Source organism: Carcharodon carcharias, chromosome 25, assembly GCF_017639515.1.
Source record: "Carcharodon carcharias isolate sCarCar2 chromosome 25, sCarCar2.pri, whole genome shotgun sequence".
In the NCBI taxonomy this organism is placed as follows: Eukaryota; Metazoa; Chordata; class Chondrichthyes; order Lamniformes; family Lamnidae; genus Carcharodon; species Carcharodon carcharias.
In genome coordinates, this window is record NC_054491.1 from 21,205,101 (window position 1) to 21,221,366 (window position 16,266).

The 16,266-nt window shown below is 41.0% G+C and overlaps 1 protein-coding gene across 2 annotated transcripts in view; it reads right to left on the reverse strand.

The window, feature by feature from the left end:
* Positions 1-16,266, reverse strand: part of LOC121269722 (coatomer subunit delta) — a 41,051-nt gene that overhangs the window by 20,285 nt on the left and 4,500 nt on the right. For both annotated transcript variants that reach the window (XM_041174575.1, XM_041174576.1), the window contains 2 exons: positions 8,137-8,400; positions 3,166-3,345 (listed from right to left, as the gene is read on the reverse strand). In XM_041174575.1, coding sequence (XP_041030509.1) covers positions 3,166-3,345; positions 8,137-8,400 — 444 coding nt within the window. The remainder of the gene's footprint in view (positions 1-3,165; positions 3,346-8,136; positions 8,401-16,266) is intronic.

Below are 16,266 nucleotides of genomic sequence, written 5' to 3' on the forward strand. Positions count from 1 at the left end.
CTTCCAGGTGGTGGTGTTCCCATCTATCTGCTGCCCTTCTAGATGATAGCGGTCGTGGGTTTGGAAGGTGCTGCCTAAGGAGCCTTGGTGAATTCCTGCAATGCATCTTGTAGATGGTACATACTGCTACTACTGCGCATCGGTGGTGAAGGGAGTGAATGTTTGTGGATGTGGTGCCAATCGAGTGGACTGCTTTGCCCTATTCCGTTCCAAGTTTCTTGAGTATTGTGGGAGCTGCACTCATCCAGGCAAGTGGAGAGTAATGCATCACACTCCTGACTTGTACCTTGTAGATGATGGGCAGGCTTTGGGGAGTCAGGAGGCAAGTTACTTGTCACAGGATTCCCAGCCTCTGACCTGCTTTTATAGCCACAGTATTTATATGGCTATGTCCAGTTCAGTTTCTGGTCAATGGTAAACCCCAGGATGTTGATAGCGGGAGATTCAGTGATGGTAATGCCATTGAACGTCAAGGGGCGATGATTAGATTCTCTCTTGTTGGAGATGTTCATTGCTTGACACTTGTGTGATGCAAATATTACTTGCCAGCTCAAGTCTGGATATTGTCCAGGTCTTGCTGCATTTGGACATGAACTGCTTCAGTATCTGAGGAGTAGTGAATGGTGCTGAACATTGTGCAATCATCAGCGAACATCCCCACTTCTGACCTGATGATGGAAGGAAGGTCATTGATGAAGCAGCTGAAGATGGTTGGGCCTGGGACACTACCCTGAGGAACTCCTGCAGTGATGTCCTACAGCTGAGGTGACTGGCCTCCAACAACCACAACCATCTTCCTTTGTGCTCAGTCTGACTCCAACTAGTGGAAATATTTCCCCGATTCCCACTGACTCCAGTTTTGCTAGGGCTCCTTGATGCCACACTCGATCAAATGCGGCCTTGATGTCAAGGCAGTCACTCTCACCTCACCATGTGAGTTCAGCTCTTTTGTCCATGTTTGAACCAAGGCTGTAATGAGGTCAGGAGCTGAGTGGCCTGGCAGAACCCAAACTGGGCATCAGTGAACAGGTTATTGCTAAGCAATTGCTGCTTGATAGCACTGTTGATGACCCCTTCCATCACTTTACTGATGATTGAAAGTAGACCAATGGGGCGGTAATTGGCCGGGTTGGATTTGTGTACAGGACATACCTGAGCAATTTTCCAGATAGCCAGTGTTGTAGCTGTACTGGAACAGCTTGGTTAGGAGCGCAGCAAGTTCTGGAGCACAAGTCTTCAGTACTATTGCCAGAATATTGTCAGGGCCCATGGTCTTTGCAGTATCCAGTGCCTTCAGACATTTCTTGATATCATGTGGAATGAATTGAATTGGCTGAAGATTGGCATCTGTGATGCTGGGGACCTCTGGAGGAGGCCGAGGTGGATCACTCACTCAGCACTTCGGGCTTAAGATTGTGGCAAACGCTTCAGCCTTATCTTTTGCACTGATCATGCTGGACGCCTCCATTACTGAGGGTGGGGATATTGAAGCTTCCTCCTCCAGTGAGTCAACTGTCCACCCCCACTAACGACTCAATGTGGCAGGACTGCAGAGCTTAGATCTGATCTGTTGATTGTGGGATCGCTTAGCTCTGTCTATCACTTGCTGTTTGGCACGCAAGCAGCCCTATGTTATAGCTTCACCAGATTGACACCTAATTTTTAGGTATGCATGCTCTTAACATGCCCTCGTGCACTCTTCATTGAACCAGAACTGATCCACTGGCTTGACGGTAATGGTGAAGTGGGGGATATGCCAGGCCATGAGGTTACAAATTGTGTTCAAGTACAATTCTGCTGCTGCTGAAGGCCCATAGTGCCTCACAGATGCCCAGTCTTGGGTTGCTAGATCTGTTCGAAATCTATCCATTTAGCACGGTGGTAGTGCCACACGGCACAACACCTCAGTGTGAAGGCAGAACTTCGTCTCTACAACAACTGCGTGGAGGTCATTCCTACCAATACTGTCATGGACAGGTGCATCTGCGGCAAGCGGGTTGGTGAGAATGAGGTCAAGTACATTTTTCTCTCGTCGGTTCCCTCACCACCTGCCACAGACCCAGTTTAGCAGCCATGTCCTTTAGGACTTGGCTAGCTCGGTCAGTAGTGGTGCTACCGATCCACACTTGGTGATAGACGTTGATGTCCCCATCCAGGGTACATTCTGTATCCTTGCCACCCTCAGTGCTTCCTCCAAGCGCTGTTCAGCATTGAAGAGCACTGATTCATCAGCTGAGGGAGAGCGATACGTGGTAACCAGCAGGAGGCTTTCATGCCCATGTTTGACCTGATGTCATAAGACTTCATGGGATCCAGAGTCAATGACCGAATATTCATTTATATAGCTCTTTTCACAAACCCGCAAAGTATTTCAAACCAAATTTCGTACTTTTTGAGTATAATCACTGTTGCAGTGTAGATCAGCATAGTAACTTTACACACAGCAAAATCCCACAAACAACAATGAGATAAATGACCAGTTATTCTGTTTTAGCAACCTTGAGATATCAATGTTGGCCAGGACAACAGGGAGATTGCTCCTGCTCTTCTTCAAAAAGAGTGTTGTAAGACAGTTTTAGTCCACTTGAAAGAGCCTCTGGTTAACCATCCAACAAATGATATCTCCAACAGGACAGCACTCCCACAGCATGGCAGTGGAATGCCAATGTAGATTGTGCGCTCAAGTATCTGGAATGGGACTTGAACTCAGAGGCAAGAGTACTATCAACTAAACCATCTCTAGGCACAACATTGATCAAGCTTTCCAAATTTATCCTGATTTTTTTTTCAAATGATACACATTTTATTTGTCCATGTTTGTAGAAAGAGCCCTTTTGAGAATAAAATTCTGTTGAGTGGTGAGAATGTAGGACTCCCTAGCATAGGGAATAATTGAGGTGAACAGCACTGACACATTGACAGGAAAGCTAAGTAAACGCAAGGGAAAAAGGAATATGCTGGATAGGGCAACAAGAGACTCAGTTGCAACATAAACACCGACATAGGCCAGTTGAGCCGAATAACTTAGTTCTGTACTGTAACCAGTTTGAAAACACTACCACAATAATATTAATTGGAACAGTTTGATACCCTACCCCTTCAGATATCTGAGATCCACAGTTTGACTGTACACTCATGCACTATATTCATTTTTATCTCAATTACCTCTCGAACTGCCCGGAAAACTTTCTCTTCATGAGAGTCCATTTCTGTGAAGGTTCGGATCTGGGCTAGGTTCACGTTCTCACGGTAACCCAGAGCCACTATCTCATCAAAGGCAAAGATCAGATCAAAGCAGTGCTCTGATATCTCACTCTCCTCCAGAACTCTGCAATATTCTGGAATCTATTAAACAACCAAAAGAAATGCTTATTACAATTGTTATATGTAGCAATAACAGAAAGGCAAACAAAAATAAGGAAAAAACATACATTTCAAACTGGTTCTAAAAAGGCAGGTAGAGCACCACTGTATATACTTGGATTTCTAACAGATTTCAGGTATTCCAGGATTATGGAGAATTTTGAAATCGCTCAAACATGAAACGATAGCTTGTTCAATTTCAGCAATTCAATAACATTTAAGTGTGACACAGGGAACTGAAATCGGCTTATTCAATTTGTTAGTGAGGAAAGGCACCACTTAATGCCCTGTCCTGATCAGAGGGTCCAGGTTTGACTACCAGCGTGTTCAGTCAGCTGAAGCGCGTGTACCACAAATGACCTCAGCACCCAGTGCTAGAGGTTGGGCAAAGTAAATCATGGTTCTTCATTACAATCCAAAAATCTCTGCTGGAAAATGCACAATAGGCAGGGACAAACTCAAATGCCATCTATGATAAAACACCACCACACATACCACCCCAGCTTCAAGCAATGCCTTCAGAGATGTGTGGGGAGAGCAGATCACACAAGATAAAAACAGATGGGGAGGGGCATGATAGCACAACCTTCAAGCTAACTCAAAAATCTAAGGGTTTTTGTTTCCGTTACTCCAAAAGGGCTTATCCTATGAAGAAAAGTTGAATAGGTTGGGCCTATGCCCACTGGAGTTTAGAAGAATGAGAAGTGATCTTATTGTAATATACAAAATCCTGAGGGGACTTGACAGGGTAGATGCCAGGAGGATGCTTCCTCTTGTGAGAAACAAAAGAACCGGGGACACAGTTTAAAAATAAGGGGTCTCCCCTTTAAGACTGAGATGAGGGGAAATTATTTCTCTGAGGGTCGTTAGTCTGAGAGCAGTAGGAGCTGGGTCATTGAGTTTACTCAAGGCACAGTTGGCGACAGATTTTGGACAGACAAGGGAATCAAGGGTTATGGGAGGCAGACAGGAAAGTGGAGTTGAGACCACAACCAGATCAGCCATGCTTAATGGCAGAGCAGGCTCAAAGGGCCAAATGCCTATTCCTGCTCTCAAGTCCTATGCTCCTATTCCCAGGAGACCATTCTAAACACTGTTTATTTGCAGAAAGATTTTCTTCCCAACACACCTTCTAAGCCTCCTTCCCTTCCTAAGTTTTAACTTATGATGCCGCTCCTTATTCAAATATCCTAACACATCTTGTAATGGTGCTCCAAATTAAAGTTACTATGTCTTTTTGTATCTCACACTTCCACACAATCTCTTCTCAGTCACCCATTTTAAAGGCAAGTTCAAACTTTGCATCAGCATCAAGGCTTTTTTCTATGTAGTTTCCATGACTTAAACATTCCATGTGTTTTGGTAGCTAACTCCTAACACTAAACACAATTGGACTTGTTTATACATTCTACTCACTGTATGCTCCAACTGACATATTACCACTGTTTGAGTACATGCACCAATAACAACTGCTTACTAACAAAACATACATGAAGTTATTTTATGGGAAACTCAAATCAAAATAATGGCTCAAAGATTCTGAACTATACGACTTCTTGTGAGTTTTGGAACAGAAGCATGCACAACACAAACATGAGGGCTGATCGACAAACCTCCTGGAACAAAGCAAACTATTTACAAACTCAATATTTCTCAGGCAGATTATTGTAATTTTAAAAGCAAATGTCTGAGAAATATGAATTAAGATGACCCATTCTGAAGCTCTGTGTTAAGAACCAACTAAAAACAGGATTGCATCAGTCCAGAGATGATTATTGCCTTTTCCTTTACAGAAAGAATTTTATGTAATTAAAATCCTGGTGCAGTTACAGAAAATTAAGGGAACATTGAAACAGTTCTTCTAACTCCCTCTGCAATCCACATGTTTCTGGGGCAAAGAGCACAAAACTTGGGTGCTTACCTCAGTTTTGCTATACTGGCTATTTTCACGTGGCCTTCTTACAAACTCAGCTAGTTGACATTATCAGGAAATCTGTTTTTTAACCTTTGTCCCGTCTATTTTTGGGGCAGAGGCCAAACCCTGGTTAAGTGTCTACAACTCCTGACATGCCCAGGATATTAGTACAGAGCATGGCAAGGAGACAGGCTGCACACGCTCAGTTCTAGATTTTCTTCAACAGCTGCTCGGGGATGGCTTGAAACATTTTTTTCTTCTGAAGGCTTCAAGTCAAAAGTCTCATTCACATCACGTGCGGTTCCTATGGCAGATGGAGAACACCGACCTCCAGGCCGTGCATCAGAATGGAAGATGAGGGCTCGGCCATCCTGGCAGTAATGCATCTCCACTGGGTGTGTGGTACAAAAAACACGACCATGGCACTGGGCTTTTGGGCATGAAAATGAGTCTACGTGACCAGTTTTTAGTCCAGGTTGGAGCAGAGAGAAGTTTAGTGACCCGAGCTCAAGCTAAGCTGCAGCAGTTGCTAGCTCTGTGCAGCTGGGGCACAGAAAAGCCAGTCATGAGCTTCAGAGGCGACGGAAGTCACTGGCTCTGTGCTGCTAAGCAGTTGCAGCTCGGGGAAGCCCTGGAGACTTTAATAGCTCAGCGAAGCTGAGGGGAAGCTGTCTGCTAGAAAGCTAGCAGTTGGGGCAGAGAAAAACCTGTAAGCAGTGGTTGACCTGCTAGGGAGCTAGAATCATGCTGGGGTAATTAGGTGCTGGGTTGCAGCCTTGGGAATCCAGTGAAATGCAATCTCAGCAGAAGAGATCAAGCAACAGGGGGACAAGTAGTCGCTGAACAAGTCTGAGTTGGAGTGGCTTTTGGAGGCAGAGGATAGATCTTCAAAAGAGAGTAGCTGAAATCTCTCAGGAGGAAGACAGAGCTTTAAAGAATTTTTGTGACTCACCAAAGTCTGGGTAGGTGGCTGAAAAAATTTGGGGGTACCTGCCTTGGATGTGTCTCTCATTTATATGTGGTTTGTGGTATGGTTGATCACAGTTTGCCTGATAATTCATGTTTACCTCATGTTAATTCTGGATATTAGACTGTAAGATAGATAGTGTTGACTGTTTGCTTTATTAGCTGTCTAAAGTAAAATTTCTTCTGTTTAAAACCGTGGAATCTTATGGCTTTATTATCTTAGTAGACACCTGGGATTTCAAATTTTGTCTGATTTAACAAAAAAAAAGTCCCTAACTGGACTAATAAATTTGAGGGGGTTTTACCTAGGACAGTAACAAAATTTAGGGGTTTGGTTTGGGATCATAACATGTCATTCCTGGCACTATTGATATGGTGCAATGCACCCTCAGTTGAAGACGTCATGAAAGAATGAAAGGTGGACCCTGAGGAACTGTTTACAAGTTTTACAATTCTCTACAGCACAGTTGCACACAAATCTCAAGAGAAAAGAACTGAATTTATGAACTAATTAACTCCATCATCTTTTCAGATTTGGGTCACATTCCCTAAAACCGAATTAAAACATTGTGCAAAATTTAGCGCATCTCACTCAAATCTTACTTTATCCTTTTATGATAGTCATTTCCCATGTGTTTGAAACAACGGACGGTTTCTCGTTTAAACATTAAATTGCCTTTTAAATGCAGGTGCAACTTAAATTAACTTGCATTTATAAAATACTTATCACATTATATTCCAAAGCGCTTCAGTGCCAATTAATTACTTTTTATTTGTAGTAACTTAATTGTAGGCAAATGTGGTAGCCAATCTGTGTATCCCGCAGAGGACAGATTCCTACAGTACTGCATTGAGAGTGTCAGCCTAGATTGTGCTTTAAATCTCTGGACTGGGGCTTGAACTCACGACTTTCTGACTTACGAGTGCTATCCACTGAGCCAAAGCAGACATCCTAACTTTCAAAATACTGAGTGACAGGGCAATGGAACTTAGCACAACACTATTGTAATTACTGAAGAAATGCGTCTCAGTTCTTCACTTTCCCCCCACCCCCATCCCTTGACCTCCCACCCATACACAGTTCGCGATGCAAATCCACCTGCCATTCCTCAGATTGTTCAGCTGGCCCAGACATTCAACTAATTTTACACATTGCTCTTCCACCTGTTACAAAATTATGTCTGGGTGACACAACTAAATATAGTACTGAAGACTGAGGTCCATCCTTTACTATTTGCATCAAATAAAATTATTCAAATGAACTAAACCTATTTAGCAAATAAATAAATCAATCCCACAGCTGAGGTAGCATGCAAAGAGTTAACTTACCAAGGACAGACGCAAGTTTTGTTACCACAGTCGCTTGTAAATTAACAGGCCTCATTCATACATTTAAGAGGATAGCAAAGTGGGAGTGAAGCCTGTCTGCTTAATGTTATGGCAGAAAACACAAATCTAATAAATAGCTAATACAATGCCAGAATATTCTGAAATGACTCAAAAATTCTCAGTGAATTAGCTTTGGTATCCTTCCTACCAGAGTCATCTTACTCATTCCCTTCTCCCCTTATACCATATTTCTCTCTCCTGATTTATATTCCATTTCCCAATGCTTTCCTCCAAGCCTGCTATAGATAAAGGTAAGTTTTCTTAATAGTTACTTTTTAGGATGTTCATTCAAATCCCATGAATCTCTTACACTTGCAGCATAATTCGCTGGCAAAATAGTTGGATTTTGCATCGGCAATGACAAAAACAATGGAAATGCTGGCTTCTGGGTGGATCTGAATGATGACAAAATTCAGCTGCACCAATTACCAGTGGCAATACCCTGATAAATTCAGATCGTCTCAGTTTCAGTATTCTCAGCAGCTTGAGTTTATTGCTCTTACCACTCGAGAGAAGAGACGGAGTGTTTCCAGATCTTCCAGGATGTTGCTATTTTTGGTTGTGATCAATACCATGTAGAGTTTTTCCAGTGGCTGGTACACGTACCGCACACTTTCTGTCTCCACAAATGTGTGCTGCTTCCCAGTGTTCATCAGTTTGGGGAATGCTGCCAGCAAACCTTCAATTCGGGTCCTTGTCATTTCCACAAACTGCCGTGAGACGATTGCCTTCCCAGCCTTGGTGCAAACAGCTGTAGCCAACAGCACCTAGAGTGAAGGGAGAGAGGAAAAAAACAGCTATCAAGAGGGAAATTACAGCATATTCCTACCCTAATGAAGTAAACTAAACTAAGATATGTTGACCAGACGTTGGACCATCAGTTCAAATTCAGTTGGACCAAACGTCTATTACAAATATTTCATCCACCTCAGACATAGCATTACATATGTACCCAGGGAAAGAGGGATCTTGTGACTTGAATTGGGTATCAGAAACTACTCTCTTAAAAAATCTTATGGTCTTGTCACTTGATGCAGTAAACACCCTTTAGAACAAAGGTTTAACCTCTGATCAAAAATGATGGCAGCATCAAATGCTCAGGCTGGTTAACTATGGACTGTCATTTTGGGTTAGGCCAGCAATAGGGTTTCTGCAGGGATGTAATTTTAGACATAACTGCATGTGTGCAAATCTTGAACTTCAGGCTATTCAGGAGTATAATGAGCAATAAAGTTCCCACCAAACATCAGAACACAACACAAAAAGTGGCCTGAACAAATTGGCAAACTAACCCGAGATGTGTCATAGAATTGGACTGGTCTATGATCATAGAATAGTACAGCACGGAGGAAGGACGCTGGGCCAATCAAGTCTGGGCAAGCTCTTTCAAAAAGCAATCCAGTTAGTCCCATTTTTCCTTTCTCTCTCTATTTTGTAGTAACTTATTGCCAACACACAAATAGCGTTACATCACTTGCCAGACTCTCTCACAGAAAGAACTTGCATTCTTTCATACCTTTCATATTCTAAAGTATTTTCCAATTACAGTATTGCTGAAAAAGAGAGGCAAGCTGTTGAAGCTTCATGTCCTGCACTCATCAGGATAGACATAAAAATGCCGAATTTCAAAGGGAGTAATAATTTATACTGAGAAAAGGGCATTGATTGGTTGGAGTGTCAATCTGATTGGTTGAGGTATTGCCATGGAGAATGTACCAGGGAACTACTGTACCCCACGCTTTTGTTTAGTTCAAAAAAAAATGCAATGCCTAGGCATGTTCCTTTTGCTTGCGTAATGTGAATGAGCAACATTATAAATCTACTGATAATAAACTGGTTATTAGTGTAATTCTTAGCATACTCCATTCCAGATTGTTCAGCAAGTGTTGTCCAATCGCGGAATCACATCTAAAATTAGATATATGCTCTGAGTTTTACAGCTAGTTACTTTTAGCATTAGTCACTGGTGAACACAGCAAGGTCCCATTCACAATCAGATGAACAACTCCCTCAGTACTGCAGAGAAGTTATCAGCCTGGATAATGTGTTCAAGTCCTGGAATGAGGCTGAAGCACAACCTTCTGGCTCAGGTGTGGAAGCATTATCACTAGCCATTGATAACACTTGAGGTTAACCACGCATGTTGCCAGGTGACCAGGAACATGAAACTACAATCCTAGAAACCTCCAGGATTGAAGGCTGAGAAGACTACTTAAAAAGGACATTGTATATCTAAACAGTTTGGGCGTGTAGAATAATGCAAATGTTCTAAAATGCCAAAGCATTTTACTTAAGTCATTAAAAGGTATATTAGCTGATTAACAAAAGTTTAACTGACAACCCAGGAAAATGAGAAACTGAAGATTTAATCCAACTCAAATCTTGTGTCTGAATGCTATGCAGTTGACCATGCTAAATAATGAAATGGAACTATGTTCAAAAAAGCACATACAGAACTGGATTTTTTTTTCTTTGATCTCATTGCTTTAAGACAGATACTTCTAAGTCTGTAGCATCTTGTCTGAAGTGACTTATTCTTCAGGTGTGAATCTATACAGTGGCCACTGTCACAGGCACGCCAAATACAGTTCTCACTCAATGTCCATATGTACACAAAGGTCACTAAGCAACGATTAAAAGTTTGAATATTGGCTGCTTATTTGCTGTTTATAGGCAAAGGGCCTGTGAGTTGACCTGTATAAACTTTTTCCAGCCTTTGCAGAATGTCCAATCACTAGAGTTCTAATGAATAATTTTAAAATAACTGCATAGGTTTCTAACTAGAGCCAGCAGCTGTGAAAGCTCCCAACAGAAACTGTGAAAGGGTAAATATCTGTGCCCTTGATGGCCAAGTAGGTAAATAGAAAGGGCTACATTTGTTACACACAGTAACAGGCTTCTATCAATAGAAACACTTTCACCTTTCAATAAAACAAGGTGATAAATGGGATGTACAAATTCTCTTTGTGGGTTATTATTTCTTAAAAAGAGTAAGGAAAGTGATAAATCCACAAATTCCAGTCCAGTTTTGAAGTACAATGAGGCAGAAAAATTCAAATCCAGAAATATTGACAACAAAGCACCTTTCTGTGAGAAATCATGATGCTTCTATGTGGTGCGCCAGCTATATTACGATTAGTTGGCTCAAACAGGAGTGGAAATTCCATTTTACTGGTTAGCTTCATCAAATTCAAACTCCAGCTACCAGCAAAACAAAATGAAAATATAATTACAAGATGACGTTATCGCTACGCCTTGAATGGGTAAACATGTCAAGTCAAAACAAACCTTATTTTTTAAATCTTGAATATATTTGTGGGAGCTTTGGTACAAAGGGGTTATAACTGGCAATGTGCTGTAACTTGAAACTTAAAGAAATCAATCCACTATGAAATTTACACAAGCACCTGGCACATGTGCAAACTGAATCCTAACATGGTATTAAAATGTAATTGAATCAGTTTAACTTCGCTCTTTTGAACTAATTGGAAATGACAACTGGAGACTAGAAAGCTATTTTATTGAAAGAAACCTCAAACGTTTTACAGAAGAAAGTGGGTTATATAAAAAGCAATTTACAATCATGAAGCCATTATCCTTATCACCTTAAGATTAAGTACAGCAGGATGCCACATAATAACCTGGTTCAATTATCCCTCCAAGACTATATGTTAAGCAAGCTGTTAATTCAATTCTACACATACTGTTGTCCCAATATCTGACTAAAGTATAATCTTTATGACGTTAGTCTGACCTCTATGTAATTTCAAACTTCACACATCAAATGCAGGCATCCTTGCTTGTTACAGTATTACTAAACACCAAGGAGCATGGGTAAGAATGCAACACTTGCATACCACACATTCAATAATATTCCAACAATATTTTCAAATAGGACAATAAGACAAGTCAAAGCTGTTACAATAAGACAAGAAAACCATTCTCCAGCTCTCCAACATCAAATTCTATTTATCCTGAGGCTCATTTTCACATCTTTCATTAAATCAGATTTTCCAGGAATTCACCAGAACTTATTTTCATAGTGAATAAAGCTTCAGGAATGATATACTATGACTGATTAAAGTCCTTCGCAGGTGTCTGACATCTATTAACCCATAACGAACTTGCTCTTGCTCTAATCGCTTTAAAATTGCTGAATTTGGCATAACAGTGTTACAGAAAACTGAAACATCAAAGCACAGCTCGATAAAGTGGTGGAAGGTGTAATTCATTCTCCACTTTCAGATCTGAACTACATAGTAGTATGGAGGTACAGTACTGACTGCAGACTTGTCATTATCTTCCACAAAGGGAATCACAGAATTGTTATGGTGCAAAAGGAGGCCATTTGGCCCATCGTGTCTGCACCTGCTCTCCAAATGAGCATCGTGACTTAGTGCCATTCTCCTGCTTTATTCCCGTACACTTTCATGTTGTTTCTATTCAAATAATCATCCAACGCCCTGCCCTCTTGAATGCCTCGATTGAACCTGCCTCCACTACACTTACAGGCAGTGCATTCCAGGTCCGAACCACTCGTTGTGTAAAAAAGTTTTTCTCACATCACATTCACTTTTTTTGTAAATCACTTTAAATCTGTGCCCTCTCATTCTCAATCACTTGATGAGTGGGAACAGTGTCTCCCTGTTGACTCTATCCAACCCCGTCATGATTCTGAGCTTCTCTATCAAATCTCCTCTTAGCTTTCTCCTCTCCAAGCAGAACAGTCCCAACATCTCCAATCTGTCTTCATAACTGAAGTTTATCATTCCTGGAACCATTCTTGTAAACCTCTTCTACAATCTCTCCAAAGTGATCACATCCTTCCTATAGTTTGGAGCCCAGAACTGCACACAATACTCCAGCTGAGGTCAAACTAGTGTCTTGTATAAGCTCAGCAAAGCCTCCCTGCTCCTCTACTCTACACCCCTATTAATAAAGCCCAGGTGAGGGAAAGAGCAGCTTACTCCAGGCTATGCTTGGCCTAAATAGCCAAGTGGTTATGGTACTGGGTTTGTAACCCTAAGATCAAGAGTTCAAATCTCACAATGGTTAAAATCATGAAAAATGTAATTTCATCTGAAAAAATAGATGGAAATGTGTTTGGGGCTTGGCCTAAATAGCCAAGTGGTTATGGTACTGGGCTTGTATCCCCAAGATCAAGAGTTCAAATCTCACAATGGCGAACAATGTAACTTCATCTGAAACAGATGGAAACGTGTTTTTTGGCCTAAATAGCCAAGTGGTTATGGTACTGGGTTTGTAACCACAAGATCAAGAGTTCAAATCTCACAATGGCAAACTATGTAACTTCATCTGAAACAGATGGAAACGGGTTTGTACTCGAAAGAGTTACTCCAGGCTATGAGGCAAATATAGGCAGGCAACCTTTGGAGCGATTCTCCCCAAGACTAATTTGTGCATCTTACCCAAGATGGTATAGATGAGGAACAAAATCATACAAAAACATCACACATTAGAGCATATAGTCTTGAATATGATTTTCCAAGAGCATAAAAATACCAATATAATAGCCAGTGACAACACTGTGCACTGCAGGCAGAATGGCTATAAACTAAATTTGCCCATTCACACTTACTGTCTGAATTCAAAATTACAATCACAGGTACTTCATAAAACAACAGTATTGCATAATGATCACAAGGTGAGAATTAGCAATGCACAATGTGAGTTGCAGAGGTCTGACCTAGTTTATAAACTTTATTGATATGCTGTTTGGGCCTCAGTGTAAAATTCAAAAGTGTGTTAAAAAATTGGGTGAACTTTGCTTAAGATTGTAGATGTCAGTAACCAAAGGGCAAACTGTTTCTGCAATATTGGCATCAAGCTTCACAAGTTAGGTTCCAGATCGGATCAGTTGTGAGATAAAGCTCCTTCCATTTATGAAAGAAATACTTTAATTCAAGCTCAGAAGGGCATGCCTACAGCACAAGTGTGAAATTTTTGTTTCAACATCATCCATTCTTGGTGATTCGCAGAGCACTTGCTAAATAATTGAGGGCACTCATGTACCATCGTCTTCACGCTCACTTGGAATTGGATTCCAAATGCCAAAACCAATTTCATATTACTGCTCTAAAAATTAAGCCTACAGAATGATGAAAAAGTGTGTATGATACGTCATTCAAGAGTAAGAGATCACAGGTTTAAATCCCACAGCTTCTCAGACAATATGGTAGGTGATAGTGCAGGTAGGTGCAGCTAAGATAGATCAGCCATGACCTTAGTGAATGGCAAAGCAGAGGCAAGGGGCTGAATGACCTACTCCTGATCATATTTCTTATATTGCTGAGGTTGTCAAGTACTTCTCCACAAAGAGAATTTTAAATAAAGGCAGTAAATTGCCCCACATACCCCAATCTCAAATCCATCCTGCCAGTTGCTTTGAGATTGGCATTCACAATGATCTGGGAAAAATGTACCCATCCTGCTGCTGACTAGCAGATAGCGCAAAGAGGAGAAAACAAGATAGATTACCAGCAAGGCTGTATGAGTAGCATGAAAATGGGATCACCAACTGTCAGTAAACAAGGTCACTAACCTCATTACGTCCTGCTAAACAAAAATTTCCATGAACTTTACCTCTGGCTCATAACAAAAGAGAGAGGAGGGAATATTAGCACAATACCACAACTATGCAAGTTTAAGAATACCACCAGTGGTGGTTGTCATCTATGCTTCTCTCAATAAGGAAACACTGCATAGTGAACACTGGACTCTACTGTTACAGTGACTAGTTCACTATGTACTGCAACATATTAGTTCTGAAATGTGTTAGAGAACTTACAGTATATCAAACTACTTTCAATCTGTTGTACACCCAATGTAACTTGAACACCAGACAAGTTGCTTAAGGGAGAATATACTCATTGTTTCCAAACACAACTCTTCTTCCTCCTGTTTGATATCAAAATTAAGTAAATGATCACAATTACAAATCTGAATCTCAAGACAAATTAAATTCCAAAAAAAATAGGATCGTGTTCTCTAAAATGCAAGAGCTTGGGGTAACTTGATTGAAGTTCAGATATTAAGGGGAAACAATAGGATAGAGATAAAATATTTCTGCTGACTGGGGTGTCTAGGACTAGGGGCCATAACCTAAAAATTAGAGCCAGGCTTGTCAGGAATGAAGGTAAAAATTCCTTATACACACAAAGGGTGGTGGAAATTTGGAACAGTCTTCCAAAAATGACAGTTAATGTAGTTCAACTGTTAATACCAAACCTGAGATTAATAGATTTTTGATCACAAAGTATTAATGAGAAATGGGGCAAAAAGGTAAGCCACCTGAAAAGTTTTCTCCTGTTTTTCTCTCTCGGCACAGATGTTGCCTGGCCACCTGACTAGTTACTACATCTTGTTTTTATTTTGTATAAGGTTAAAATCAGCAATTAAACACCAGAGAACTGATATGACTATGTTTCCTTTCACATTAGTGTCAGCTTGGCTCAGTGACAGCACACTCACTAGAGTCAGGAGGCTGTGGGTTCAAGTACAATTCCAGCTCTGGAACATGGAATAAGGTGATAATTCAGTATAGCATTGAGCAAAGTGCTGCATTGCTGGAGTTGCTTTCTTCTAGATAACCCATAAAGCTGAAGTTTGGCTACCTGTTTAATTTGATGTAAATTATCCCATGCCACTACTCAAAGAGGAAAGATGATTTCCTTATGTCCTGGTCAATGTTTACCCAACAATCAACACCACTAAAAGGATAATTTCTCATTTGGGCATCTTTCTGCACACAGTACAAATGCCCGTTGTCATGTTTGCCTACAGCACACCAGTCACAACTGGTCCAAGCCAGTGTTCATTCTCCTCATGAGTTGCCTCCAAACCTATCAGTGGAACCTTACACTTCTTTCTCTCTTGTCGAACCTGCCGTAAATGCATTTATGGTACTCACCTCCAAAAAGAGAAAAGGCTACTCACAATCCTATAGCACTTTTCACTACCTCAGGACACACAAAGCTCTTTACAACCAATGAAGAATTTTTGCAGTGTAGCCACTGTAGTAATATAGGAAATGCACACAGCAAGTTCACACAGCCAGCAAGAGGAGCATAAAACTTAGCAGTAAGCCATTCAATGTGACAATGATCGGGTCATTTCAAGCGATTTTGGTAGAGGATAAATATTGGTTAAGACAGTTTGGATAACTCCTCTGCTCTTTTTTAAAATAGTGCCATAGGATCTTTTATGTCCACCTGAGAAGGCACAGCACCTCTGTTTAACATCTCATCTAAAAGAGGGCACATCCAACAGTGCAGCACACCCTCAGTTCTGTACTGGAGCAGGACTGAACCACAACCTTCTGACTCAGACAGTGCTAGCAACTGAGCCGCAGCTGACTCCATGTGATAGGAAATTTTACATTTTAACTACTCTGTGGGGAAGGATGTAACTTCCGAATTCCATATTGGATTTATTAGTGACAATCATTTATTTGTGACTCCCCACAACTGAAAGTACCACTTCCATGTCTACCCTATCAAACTCTTGCATAATTTTGAAAATTTCTAACAGGCCAGGCCATAGTCTTTAAAAAAAAGTTATGCCACCTGTTCAGCCTTTACTAGACCACAGTAATTACAGTTCCAAAGTAATTT